We start from the raw sequence: 14,502 nt of genomic DNA, 5'->3' as shown, positions 1-14,502 counted from the left end.
TGCCTCAGCATTTTCAATTCTGTTTTTTTTCCCACTCAAATCTTCATTAGAAATCACGCAGACGCCTTCATTTCATTCCAGCCTTACAGACAGGTTTATACACTCCCATTGTTACTAATCCAGTATTGTCCTTTTCAATCTTGCATACAGTCCATTTCCTCCACATTTTTCTAGTTGTGCGTCTTGCAGTCTGAGTGTGTGTGTGTGTGTGTGTGTGTGTGAGTGTGTGTGTGTGTGTGTTTCCATAAGGAGGATTTCTTCCAACGATTTATAGCCGCTGATTGTTTGACGGTGGAGTTTCCTCTCCATAACTTCTCCTGATTGTTTTCTTTGCCCAAAGATACAGGACCAAACAACTCGAGCAGCTCATATCCAAATATTCCAGTGAATAATCCACAAGTATCCTCAGCTTCACCAGCACACCTGGTGACCATATAATTGCTTGATTTTTATTTTTGGTGGAATAAAGCACTTATCAACTTCTATTTTAACTCCCATTTAATATATCTAGTTGTTATGTGTATCAATCCTTTTCTAAATGCTTTCTTAATCTCTGAAAGGTTCTCACTGACAACAACAAAACACTCCTACAGCTCAGAGGGACCTATTAATACCCACAAGGCTTCATCAGTCCGGTTGTGAAGTGTGTGTGCGACAGAGCCTAGTGATAACCTTCCACCTTAGTGGCATTACAAACATTTGCGCTGATATTCATAGCCCCACTTGGAATATCTACTGGCGCCTTGACTGCGATTTTTATCTATTCCTGAGATGTGAAAACAAACAAAAAACAGAAACCCAATAAACATCACCACTGGCTAGTCATTAAAAAGCCCTTTCACAGAGAACACCATTTTGCGAGCACTTCTGAAAAAGCTGACACGGGACAACTTAACCTAAATATGTTCCCAGGCAGTTCTGGGAAGCTGCCTCGGAATATCGTGTTGCTTCATCTGTAATAAACATTGCGGCTTAGCTCGTGGATAAATAGAGGCGATTTCGGCTTTAGCGCAGGGCTCCATCGCCGGCCAAAAAGTGATAGGCAGCGGACCGGCTCTGACGTCCGGGCCTGTCGTGCGGAGTGAGGGATGAAGAAAGCGGGACAAGGTCACCATATAGCAGGTCTGGTGTGAGGCGAAGACGCAGACTGTCAGCAGGGAAACAGGGACAGGCGCGGCAGACAGGCAGCCTTGTTTATTGTGACTGCCATGCAGTGGTAGCAGGCCTGTTTTTCATAAAGACGCAACGCTTATCTGTAGGCCTGCTCCAGGGGCTATCAGATGTGCTGCCAGTCAACACCGCAAATCTGATTCACTTCTCTTCCTCCATGCAGGTTATTCAGGTTGTGCAGCCGTTCCTCCCTGCTTGCCATCTCCACTGGCTGCGATAAAGGAATAATCTGCAGAATGAGGTGAGAAATAATCACATTGTCCTCTGCTAGTGGGAGAGATGACTTTGGGGAAATGTACATAGTTTGGTGCCACAGTAATCAGGCAGGATAAGAACAGGCCTAAAGAGGATAAAGAATTTTCCTATCGGCTACTAAATTAGGATACATGAATTAATTAGATAGGGGAGATATCTTCCAGCTTTAGTTTTTTTTTTTTTTTTTTTTTTTTAATGGAAATGAAAATAATGATGGAAAATATGAAAACACGAGGCTTTAAGCAAGACGGCGAGCCACATGTGTCTGGAATGTCAGCGGATGCTTGTGTCACGAGGAGCACGGGCGTCTCTGAAGTGAGGGCAGAAATGGCAGATGTCGAGCGGCAGGACACGTCGGGGCGATGCCTCGGGAGATGTGGCGCCAGGCGCGCAGCGTGCCGGCCATTTTCAACCGCCTCACAACACGTGAGGATTAATCTGGAAGCTTTATCTCCGTCTTTCCCAGCAAGTAAAGCGGATGAAGAACGGAAAAGTCTATCTTTAAGTGTATATAATAAAAACAAGATTCGGTGAAAGCCTCGCCGTGCTTCCTGTCATGGCCGCGCTCCAATCTGCAGATCAAAGTCAGTCCATGTTTTTTCGAGCAGTTCCGGTCTGCGTACGTTCCACAACAGGCCCCCAGCGGGGTCCTGCATTTGCTCTGAGTTGGTGTCTGATTTACTCAAATTAGATATACTTGTGACTAAAGCCTCCCCATATTTCCCACGACTGAAACGAGGTTGATTATCTGTTCCTGGCACCCGGCCCCTCTGTCTTGCAGAGCCTTCAGCGATATCATTCATTATACACGCGGAGACAGATGTCCACAATGCTGACTTGTTTATATGTCCAGGACAGAGAGAGACGGGGCAGAAATAAGCTGCGCTTCTCCCATATTAAGCTGCAGCTCTGCCGAATCTCCTCAGTGTTTTTGTAGTAAGCTGAATCTGGCTGCAACAGAGGAAGACAGGACCCAGAGAGGAGGAGAGAGGAGAGAGAGGAGAGAGAGAGGCGACCCAGGGGATATCATACCGGTGCAGGTTGGTTTCATTAAACCGTGCTTCATATATGTGTGTGTGTGTGTGTGCGTGCACGTGCGTGTACGTGGTAACTGTAAATCCAACAAGCCCAGAAAACGATAGTATCGCGTCCCCGCCGACAGCATGTTATTCCAGACGGACCTGACAGCGGCCCTGGGCGCTGGCGGACGACTGTAATTGTCTCCATCAGTTAACTAGCTGCATGTGCCGCTCGTCCGCACTGGAAACTTCCAGAGGCGAGCAGCAGCCGCGTATCAAGATGACCAATATCACAATGGAAAATAAAAACTTCACTTGTCTGAATCACATCTCTTGGGTCGTCATCAAAAAGTGTGACGATGCTCTGAGGGCGGGGGGGGTTCCACTGTCACTTTTTGGCCATTTGTGCCACGTCTGCAAGTGGAGCCGCTCGTGGTCGAGCCGACAGAACGACATGCACGGACTGACAGGCACATCTTATGTAAATGTCATGGCTACATGTGAACTTTCCCACCGCGGAGAGACGAATTCACTCCGAGTCGCAGTGGAAAGTGGCATCACCTACGACTTTTCAGCAGCTGCCCCTGTTCATGTGCTGTACAATAAATCATGTGCAGTATGTTCACGGCGTTATGTAAGATCTCCTTATTAAATTCCCACAGGTGACATGCAGAAGCCAACCGGCTGAGTCACACAGACACAACAGTGTGTGGCCCTGCTGAGCCAGCCTGGAAACTGTCTGGAAGTCTCTGGAATCGCTTCATATATGATGTGTCTCAGTACGACCGTAGCATTTTTTTTTTTTTTTTTTTACAAGCGCCCTCTATATGCTTACATGTACCACAAATCTACAAAGTCAGGACGTAGCCACAACACTCAGCGCGAGTTAAATGCAAAAATAAACTGAATATATCGAACCTGTTAACCGGCCACGCCACATGTTTCTCTCAGAAGTGTGTCTGTAAGTTATTAGATGGTGGTTTAGGCAAAATGAAGAGCAGAAGCGCCGTCGAGGAGAGGCTTCAGCGAGCAGCTGCTTTCATTTCACTTCGTACAATCTATAAATCAGCTGAGCTATACTGCAGCTGGAGATCAGAACTTGGCAGGATAAATATTTTAAAGGGCTTTGGATGGATAATTGTGGAGATGTGATGGAGCAAATTGGCTCGAGACGTGAATAACCTGATCACAGAGGCTGCAAATGCAAGAGAGATGGAAGTGATTGATGCAAGAAAAACAAGAGAAAAGTGTGACTACTGTTCGCATACCTGCGCCATGTCGTCCAAGCAGTTGAAGATATACTTGCGGGCCTCCTTGGACTTGATCCCTGTTTCACCCTCATGGTCCTCTGGAGTCTGCAGGAGACAAGAAGCAGATGTTCCTCTCAAATCCCGTCGCACTTCCCCTCTGGAAACGCACTATTTACATTTGGCTCATTACAGCCCCTTGTTGTTGATGTGCGGCAGGACTCGGCTTACCCTCTGAGCAACCCTGGGGTAGCGCACAAATACTCATCTAACAGCCAAGAAGGATGGGGAGACTCCTTATGGAGGCGCATGTCACACAAACACTCCACCAGAGTTTCACGAGACCACACAAGAACTTCACTTTCCGAAAAGTGGAATTTTTCACTTTCTGCAGGACAGTAAACTCCGCAAAAACATGTCTGTGTTGACCTGAATGCAGACACTTTCTTGACGGAGTAACACGATATTTTTACAGCAACACAGTGGGAACATATGGCCAGGTCAGATTTAAGTTGAGCTATCATTCTTCAGAGCGGAAAAAACAGTGTTCGAGTCGATGTGACGAGTAATTTTCCACATACTAGAAAAACACAAGGGAGGCATAACAGTAATGTCAAGTGCCAAGTTACTCATCTCACTGTCTTCACACTGCCAAAACTGACTTTTTGAAAAGCACTGAAAACCGACCAACCAAGTAAAATCCTTAAAAAGTGTCTCAAATCTTACCTGACAACAGCTAACAGCCCGTGCACGAAGTGGAAGAATGCACGCTCTGAACTCCCGGTTGCTATATTTCCACATAAATTGGGCCGGCAACTATCATCAGCTGTTGTCAGCGGTCGTGGTATGTTAGTGGAATTCATAACAAAATAAATACACTCAACACTTTCAACAGCAAAAAAAAAAAAAAAAAAAGAATAACAAAAATAAATCAATCATAGACTCAGACGGCGGCGTCGTAGTAAAAACATTACCAAACCCGGCAAAGAGGGATCAGCATCTGCAGCTCAATACCGTCAAGAATTCAATGTGCGAAAGCTCCGTGCGCCACACAAAAGTTCAAATTAAGTTAATGAGGGTAAAAAAAAAAAAAGAAAAAAAGAAAAGGAGCGCGCTCCTTATTGAGCGGCCTACATGGAGGGGCAGTGAGCGGGGTTAGAGCGGCGCCCTCCGAGTTGGAGTCATCATGCTGGGTTTTTATTTGCCAAATCCTCTCACACAGATCCATTTTGCTCTCATTACCCTTTCACTTTGTTTATAGCCAGCCAACAGGCCCGTCAATACCCCACATGGTGCAGCCACAGAACATGAGCCACGGGCTCCGGATGGCAAAATATTATAGTCTGAAGACTGTGTTGGTTTGCTCCAGTACCTTGAGTCTCCAGAGGGGATAGGTAGAGTCCGGATCTCTGTTGAAGAACCTGGTGGTCTTCGTCCCTGCGCTCAACAGATACTCTGCAGGCAGGCCCTGCGTCTGTGAGATGTACCGGATCTGCAGAACAAAACAGGAGAGACGTGTGTGAGGTTTTCACATCCACAATTTAATCATTTAATCAATGGAAATGGAGTTGAAATCAATAAAGCGATGGAATCTTTCCTGCTCATCACAAAAATTTCAGTAAAGACATTCTTCTGAGAGTTTGAAAATCTACCCTGACATTAACGTTTCCTCTTTTCTATGGCAGAAATATGCATATCAGTCAAACATGACCTCAGCTTAAGAGTCAAAGACTCATTTTGACACTTCTTAAAGAAACTTGCAAAGTTTTGGGAGCCTTTGAAAAATCACACAAGCTTGTTCAGAGATGGAACACAACTTGCTCAAGGTTTCCCCCACTGAGCCACATCTGACTGATAGAGAGAAAGGAAAGCGACAATGTCTTGCTCTGGAGCACAGGGGCTGCACTAATTGGACAAGTGGCTCTGTGGCATCTGTTCAGATAAACAGGGAGGCTGCGCAAGAATCATCAGGGGTTGTCTGGGGATTTTCAGGAAGAGGCATCCCACCCTCCCAAGCTCGGTGAGAAATATACAGGCACAGAGAGGAAAAACACACACGCGCGGGAGAGGATTCACGGGTGTGCGTCACACACTCGGGGGTCAGGAAGCGGTCCGGAGGTCCATGGAATCATCGCGCGTTACCTGATCGTACTCGGAGGCTCCGGGGTAGAGGGGCCATCCCAGGAAGAGCTCGGCTATCACACAGCCCAGGGACCACATGTCGATGGCCTCGCAGAACGGCAGGCCCAGGATGATCTCCGGCGCCCTGGGGACAAAGAAAACACACTGCCGTGAGCCTTTTGGATTTTATCCTCACATTAAATCTGATTAGACCCAAAAGATCCAGAATGTCTTTACACATTCTGGACCGTAAAGGGAAAATATATCCACACTCTTCGTGAGGGAGGGATCTGGAGACATTCCCACAGTCGGTACAATCTAATTAGACAACTCACACAGCAAAAGTTGGTATACATTTTTGCATAAACCAGTTCTACAACAAGACTGTCACTTCAATTACTCTACAAAGCCTGAAAGCTGTTATCTTGTCTTAACTTTGATCTCTCGATGTAGCCTTGAGATTTATTTCCACTGCGGTCGCAGTCAGCAGGGTGTACCTTTTTCATATCTCTTGTTTAGGCAGTATGCAAGGTGGCACGCTGCAGATAACTGATTGATAACATTGCAGCAGCACCAATCACTGAGGCACATCTCGGGCAGTCAGACATGGGAAACGTGTCGAGAAAAGGGTTGGTGTTTCACAGCCGCGCAGCTCAAAGCAACATGGAAACAATCATGCCAAGAAAAAAAAAAAATAAAACCAACATGAATGTTCACAGACCATATAAGCTTCATCTGGGCGTTTAGCAAGTCATTTGGACATGAAAGACGTCAGAAGTTAATTTCAAAACAGGCCTTTTCCATGTGCACACACACATACGAAAACACACACACACACCAAACAGTAAAGAGCGCTTCAGCTGAAGAGGAGATAAATATCTGTGATTTGATGAAAAAGAAGAAATATTGCTCCAGTTATCCGAGCAGCACTGCAGTCCCAAACAATTCCCAAATTTCATTCAAGGCGTTTTATGTCCTGTCAGAGAGACTAATACACGTCTTGTGAGCCCATGTCTCTGATGGGGCTTAAAATAACCGAGAACACAGTGATTCTGCTCCCTAACAATATAAAGCACTTTCAGGAGGTTCTCTCGCTGTCATCGCCATAGAAGGAAAGTTTTTGGTTTTGTATTTTACCGATTGATAAAGCGTAGTCTCAAAGCTCCAGGAAGAAGCTTTATGCTAGACCAACCCGCACTTCACAGGAGCTGAACCCGGGTAGCGGGAGGCTTGAAGTTGACAGTGTGGGTTGCCAGATTGACCAGGGTAAGTAGGTCCCCGCCTCGGGCCTGAAGGGGCTCTGGCAGGCTTTCGGTGGCGCTAAGAGAATAGTGGGGGTCTGGCCCTGGGCCCGCTGGAACTGTACGTACCAGGCAAACAGAGAATGTGGAAAACAGCATGGGGGGACGCTAAAGGACTTTATAGACCTGTGGGGGGGCGCTGGGTAAGTGGTCTTGGAGCAGCTGGGAAGGGGGGGGGTGTTGGAAGGGAATGAATGGACATACTTCACATACTTAAAAGCAAATTTCTAACTCGAGCCCCCCTAACGGTCTTCTGTTGCTCACTGATTTTGGGAGAAATAAAAAAAAAAAGGGGGACATGAGGTTCACATTTGTGTAACGTATAGAGACAGAAGACAGGAGAAAACAGACAGAGAGGAATGAAGCATTACAGACAGACATGCACAAATAAACTGAACAGGGGATGCTGGGAGAAGATCTCCGTATCATCGTTACACACCAATACAACAGAACACACCATGAGACACACATCCGTCAAAAGACTTCCAAAGGACGTGTCAAGGAGGAGGCGATCAGAGGGGAGCAGCGAGGAAGAAAAGGAAGGAGATGGACACTGGGACCGGGGTCGGCGCGATCCTCTCCGAACAGCTTGTTAGGCTGGCAGGAGATTCATTAAGGAGCGAGAGGGAACAACAGCCGCTCCACACACACACACACACACACACACACACACACACACACACACACACACACACACACACACACACACACACACACACACGTAGACAAGAGTGCCACCGCCACAGAACTAATAAAGTCTGACCTATCAGAACGACACGGCCTCTCAGCTTCACATTCAGCTTCATCAAACTTTACAAGGACTCAAAAAAGAGCAAACTCACAAACAGAAATTTCACAGCCCTGCTTTAGATTCTGTTTCAATGCAAAGTCTTTAAATCGGAACCGCGAGACACTACATCAGCACTACTCCACAAAGTTTCTGCAGATAATGTTCTGTTTATATTCCCATACTCTCATTTGTACTTTCAGCACTTCAGTTATCATGCTGTCTGTGAGGCTGATAAGAGAAGCAGGCAGGACTTTGACATTATTATTATGTATGCATTTTTTTATGGCATAATGAAACCAATATAGCAACCCAGCAGTTCTGTGGTACATTTGTCACCTAAATAGGATTCATATATTCCTATACTTACAAAAAAAAAAAAAAAAAACAACACGCAAAACATTTATCCCCTTATTTGCATGAATATGAGTTTTCAGAAAATCTCATTTCAATTTGAGCGACCCAAAATACATATGAATCACGGCAAGCAGCATAAACTGGTGGCGATTGTCACAAAATGAGGATGTTTTTGAGGAAATTCTTCCCATCAAAATGCATCAGCAAGATGAAAGACTGAGGTGAGCCTTTTATCAGATCAGAGAACCTTCAATTTGACTTTTTTCTCCCCCCAAATCATTCGATTTCTACTTCAGGCATCATGATTAAATATAATGAACAATAAACAAATAAGTAAGTCACTAATTTTGATGTTCTACTGCTCCGAGAGCAGCTGAAAAAGTTAATGACACACTGAATAGTAAATTCATGTTGATTTTTCTATGGAAAAAGACGCTTTTACACACATGGCTAAAAAATAAATTTGCAGAAGTGACCTTTCTGAAAGCCAGTGTTGACAAAGCCCACTTTAGCAAGGCAACAATTAGCGCTGTCAGTTCCCCTCATAACACGGAGTCGACAACACGTGTGGCTGTTTGTGGAAGTGACTTATGTGCGACTGAGCGATCTGCTCGTGTTGACGCTGTGTGTGGGGCCGCTTCGGCCCGAACCTTCCACAGTCATGCTCCAGTGCTCTACTTAGGCTGTCTCTGCTGCTTCTTCTTGCCACTCACAGAAATCTCAACAAGACCAGTGAAACCGAGAGAAAGAGCGCGAGAGAGAGAGAGAGAGAGAGAGAGAGAGGGAGAGAGAAAGAAGGTGGGGAGGAAGGAAGAGCAATGGAGTAACGTTGTGGCTTATGATATAAAACCACAAATGCAAATCTGCCCCTGTCATTGCACCTCTGCCATTGCATGCAAAGCGCCCCACAGCTGCTGCTGCTGCTGCTGCTGCTGCTGCTGAGCCAGGCCTTTGGCTGGCAGTGATAAACAGCACACACATCTGTGCAGCCCACAAACGTTGTTCCTCTCCTTTCTGAGGAGTTGGTGCATGAGACATGGTCACTGGTGCATATAGGATCACTTCAGTTTTCGCTGCAGATGATGGTGCGGCTGTTTCTCACAGGCAGGCAGGTGTTTCACGGTCACAGTTATGGCTTTTGAAGATTTGGTTGATAAAATATTGGGGGGGGATTTCTTTTTTTAACTAACAAAACTTTAGGGTCTCTGAAATTGATAAAAAAAACTTTCATTTTTGTCAGTCACTGTTGGTTTGAGTCAAAAAACTAGTGATTGGAATGCATGCATGGGTTTTCAGTGGCTCCGATCACTGTTGTCAAAGTTTTTGCTTGGAAACGTTATCAAACTAGCGGCGCTGCAGTATCTCGTTCTCTGAGCTTTCCCCCCAGTAGGGATTATTTCCAGCTCGGATTGTTACAGCGGACCAGACCTTTCTTCAGGGTGGTCGTAATCATCCAGACCATACATGTCAGATAGAGCACGGACGGCGTGCAAGATACCGGCGAGCTGCGTGCTTTCGCTGGACGTGAATGAGAACCCAGCCGCATGAGAGACCTCTGTGTTCTGGCCAGTGCTTCTGACAGCACTGGCCCTTGACAAAAGAGAGAGAGAGAGAGAGAGAGAGAGAGAGAGAGAGGGTGGGATGGAAAGGGAGAGGCAGAGGGAGAGGGCGAGGGAGTCTGCACGCTGACATCCTCCCAGCTGGCCTGGTCATTGATGAGCCTCAGCCCCCTCGGGAGCGAGAGATGGCACGACTCATGAATGGAGCCTTTCTTTTGCCGGCCCCCTCCGCCACCACCTCAGCCTTTTCACCCACTCCCTCCCTCTGCCAGCCCCGCCAACACTTACACCTCGCCCTTTCCTCGCCGTCCACCCCCCCCCCCCCCCTCCTTACCGCCCCCTTTCGCCGGCAAAAGCCCCCTTCAAACTCCCCAAACTAGGACGCCGAGGCCAAGCTAATGCTCCCCTCCCCGCTCGCCTGTCTGCCCTGTGCTCTGTTGAACTGTGCCTGCGCTTGGCTGCCCTGCCAACTCACCCACACGCGCGCACGCGCACACACACACACACACACACACACCGACGCACATGCGGATACGCTTACACAGATATACGCACATAGCTGACATCACAGGCTGTGTGGATGTCAGGATGTATCCATCAGGCTGACCTTCCCTTCGCCTGGCTCCAGAGGGGAGACCGATGTATCCTTAGAACCAACATTTACATAGACATAAAGGCACAACACAAACACACACACACACACACACACACACAGATACACACACTCAGGTCAGCCGGCCTATGGTAATGGTTTTGATCTTTTCTCTTTCTGTTTCCAAGACTTCATCATTCAACCTTATGCAATTATGTTTTATTCAATAGCCGGGCAGTTACGGGCAAAAAGCAGCACGAATCCTTGAGGTAAATAAATATAGGAGCCAACATAGCCAGTATAATGTTTTACTGGCTGAGTTAAAAGCTCTGTTATGACATAGTTATGGTTGGGAAGCGAGATAGCTGCCCGGCACTAACAGGAAAAAGCACTTCATGAGAAAAGAGTCCACCATTAAGTTTTCTCTGCTCGATCCACTTCTCTTCTCTCGCTTTCCCTTCCCTCTCCTCTGCCTCTGCCCCTCTCCAGATTCCACGCTTTGCCCCGGCCTAACGTAAAAGGCTCGGGTTGGCGCTGTGAATGACTCCTTTCCTACCTCCATTCCTCTGGGTATTCATCTACATATTCATGCCCTCAAAGGTTCCTCCACAGCCTCTTTGAAGACGCACCATAGAGAAGCACTTTTCTAGATATATTGCACGGTGGTCGCTGACTGTGAAATCAATGTACGGAGTTACATACCCCGCTGTGCACCTGTGGCTCATAGGAAGCAACTGCAGCCGAGTGCATATACACACACACACACACACACACACACACACACGCACACAAACCTCCCAAAAACGCCTCACCTGCTCTTATCACTTGCGAAATTGCAGCACGGTGCACAAGGATGCAGAGAATGTGTAAATGCACGTTTATGCAGGCAGCATCTGCAGGTTGCATTTAAATGTGGTGCGAGTGTGTGTTCCAGGTGGTTGAGTGGTGGAGAGGTGGGTGTGTGTGTGTGGGGGGGGGGCAGGCGGATATCTGGACAAGGGAAACTTTTTTTTTTTCTCCATACAGAGTCCTTGAGAAATGTTGCTGCACTCCCAAAGCAGGGGCGACATTCCTGGTGCTCAAGGTCTTGAGAACAGGGCTCTCCCTCTCCTTTTTTCTTTCTTTAGCTTTCAGAAAAATGCACAGCAAAAATGCTGACAAGGCTCCCACTGTTTTACCTGTTAAAGTATTAGCATTCTCGGGGGGGTCTGGCAGAACATTAAAACAAGGCAAACCAAAGCTGAGGGAAGTGGAGGAATGTTTTGTTCAATATCAGGAGATGAAGCCACTTATTTCACTGAGGTTTGCAGAAATTGCGACGACAGCCACTCGCCTGAGCAGGTTAATATAAAACGTGAGTGACGGTGGCGTGCGTGCTCACACTGATTCAACACAACCCGATGTAAAGATCAGCTCAGCAGCCTGGGAGGGGGGTCGACTCGAACTCCGAGCTGACACTGATAGCATTTGCACATTCAGAAGACCTTCCTGCTCTCGTTTTTTTTTTTTGTTTTTTTTTCAGCCTCACCATGTCACATTCAGCTCCTCCCACTCTTTGAGGCATTTCATATAATGAAATATTCAGTGGGCAGAAAGCCACCCCTGTCACTGTGGCACATGGCACACGGAGCCCTGTTGTCGCAGCATGGCACAGTCAATATTAGCACACACAGGATATAACAAATTCCCTTACGTGCCACGAACCAGTATTAGAAGGAGGCTGTTTTTCATAGCAGTATCTGATAGCACATCAGTTTAAGACTGAATGTCTTTAGAGGGGGAGCGCTGCAGTGTCATTTTTCAACTGTCCCTTCGTTTTTTTCTTCCTTTCTTGCAAAAATCTTCATTCAAAAAGCAATGACTGCAGCTACAGCGCGGCTGCGCCGTGTTCAGACGTCTATGCACTGCTTCATTGTTCCCAGTTGGTAATTACCCCTTTCCTGTGGTTATTATTATTCTCCCGCATGCAGCCGATCTTAGCGGTAATACATCTCATTTCCACCTGCAACCAGCAGGCTGTTTCCCAGCAGCCCCCTCTCTGCTCCCACCGCCCCACCCGACGCCTGGTGCCGAGGTCAAAGGGACAGACCTGCTTCGATGAGGACGGAGGCGGAGCGATAGGAAGAAATGACAGGAAGGAGATGAGGAAGGGAAAGACAGAGAGGGCGGGGCGGGCACAACAACGACAGGTAGATACCCCCTCCATCAACACCCACCCACATGCTCACCGACACACATGCACACACATTCCGTCCCCTCAGCCTGTCATGTCAAAGGAAAAAAAAAGTGCCAAGATGGATTTGCCATCAGTAAATGATAGGTATCTGTCATACAGTGGCGCTGTCTGCACAGAGAGCCTGGAGAAAAGATTCTGGGGGACGCCAAGAGGGAGCCTCAAGTCTCTCCAGACCCATTAGGGTAGTGGACTGACAGTCAGACATTATTAGGCCACTCCGACAGAAACTGGCCAGACACTGACCCAGCCCCGAGGCATGTGCCGCTCAGCACCGACTGACCCCAGTCCTCATGAAAATAATCTCTCATTTCAAAATGTGTGATTAATGTAAAAAAAAAAAAAAAAAAAAAAAAAATCTCAGGAAAAACAGGCAAGCTCCTCAGACAGCATTAAATTGACCCTCAACAATGATCTCAGCGCTCCCTCGAACTGTTAGTCACCGTTAACAGACCCAGAGGAAAGATGTGGGTCACGGAGAACCCGCTAACAGAGGGCAAAGGCAAACAAAAGGCAGCACTGTAACGCAACGATAACACATCGCAACATGCAGTCACTCAGTCAACCAGCTTAACCAGCTGGCTGGCTTGTCAGCATGGCTGAGATGTTCATAAAAACAGACAGGGGAGCAGCATAACGGGCAGCGTGACAGACTGAGCAAACGGGAGCAGACAGTCAGTCAGGCAGATGAGATTGCGTCTGCTCACGGCTGGGGGATGCTTAAACCCAAGCTTGATCACTTGGGCAAATTGGAGTGTACAAGGGATTCAGCGAGCTAGACTTAAACCCTTGCTCAGCTCCATCTGAGGTTGGCATGCAATCAAAAGAATTGCCAGACAATTCTTTCCGTCCAGCAGAGTTCAAGACACAACAGGGCAACCATGCGCCCAGACGCAAACTGCAAAATACACTGTATCATATTATATGATAATATTGTTTTGCAGCCCTTTGAATGAAAAACCCAGCATGACAGTTATATAAACTGCTGGCCAAACCAAACAAAATCTCATCTGCTTGCTTGACTGACTGTCTGTCTGTCTCCCTCTCTCACTTGAGTTTTTGCCTGTATTTCCACTTGTCCTGCATTATTGTCGTTTTATTGTCGACTTCCTTCCCCTCTCTGCTTCAGTTCAGAGGGAGGAATTTCAAAGCTCTGCATCAATATGTCCCATTCTGTTGATTTAAGGTAACTAAGACAGAGATCAAGTGATGGGGGGGGGGGGAGGAAGAAGCGGGGACACTGTCAGTGTGGTCGCCTCCTGGAGCCGCCGTGCATACTGGATATGTGATAAAACAACAGACGTCGAAAATCCATTTGAAATGCGGCGCCTGAGAATATATAGCTGGGAGCCACAGGGGCGCCGTCCCATCGCCGTAATGACCTATGCCTTCCCTGCTAGGCGCAGACATGCAGACAGAACACACATGCACATACACACTTTCAATCATAAACCTCGCTCTGGTCGACTAGTTCCTTATTTCTGGGGCAAGTGAAAGAAGGCACGGGTAGATATTCGCCAGGCGGACTTAAAAAAAATCCCCCTCTGCCTTACCCCCAACCTGGCATGCACTGACATACAGTACATGCGCAACATTTCTCTACCTCCACCCATCCCCCCGTCACCCCTCCCTCCCTCTCTCTCTCTCTCTCTCTCTCTATCACCATCCCTTGTTTGACTACCCTCTTCCTTCCTCCCACCAGGTCAGGCAGTAATACCATCTCCTGCCTAATCAAATTCTGCTGTGTGTGACATGAATTCTCAGAGCCCAAGGCTGCGCTGCCGCGCGCTACAAGCTACAGAGCTGCAGAGAGCTGTAACTAAACCCCACATAGGTGCTGTAGAACGGCGCGGCTCCCCGT

The 14,502-nt window shown here is 47.3% G+C and overlaps 1 protein-coding gene across 4 annotated transcripts in view; it reads right to left on the bottom strand.

Annotated features, from left to right (window-relative positions):
* hipk2 (homeodomain interacting protein kinase 2) overlaps positions 1 to 14,502 on the bottom strand; it is a 70,649-nt gene that overhangs the window by 15,610 nt on the left and 40,537 nt on the right. For all 4 annotated transcript variants that reach the window (XM_030095519.1, XM_030095520.1, XM_030095521.1 and 1 more), the window contains exons 3-5: positions 5,834 to 5,957; positions 5,064 to 5,183; positions 3,713 to 3,799 (exon numbers count right to left, since the gene is read on the bottom strand). In XM_030095519.1, coding sequence (XP_029951379.1) covers positions 3,713 to 3,799; positions 5,064 to 5,183; positions 5,834 to 5,957 — 331 coding nt within the window. The remainder of the gene's footprint in view (positions 1 to 3,712; positions 3,800 to 5,063; positions 5,184 to 5,833; positions 5,958 to 14,502) is intronic.

The sequence above is a fragment of the Salarias fasciatus genome, chromosome 7, assembly GCF_902148845.1.
Source record: "Salarias fasciatus chromosome 7, fSalaFa1.1, whole genome shotgun sequence".
Lineage (NCBI taxonomy): Eukaryota > Metazoa > Chordata > Actinopteri > Blenniiformes > Blenniidae > Salarias > Salarias fasciatus.
The sequence above is the reverse complement of the archived record's forward strand: the minus strand, read 5'-3'. Positions and strand labels throughout refer to the sequence as shown.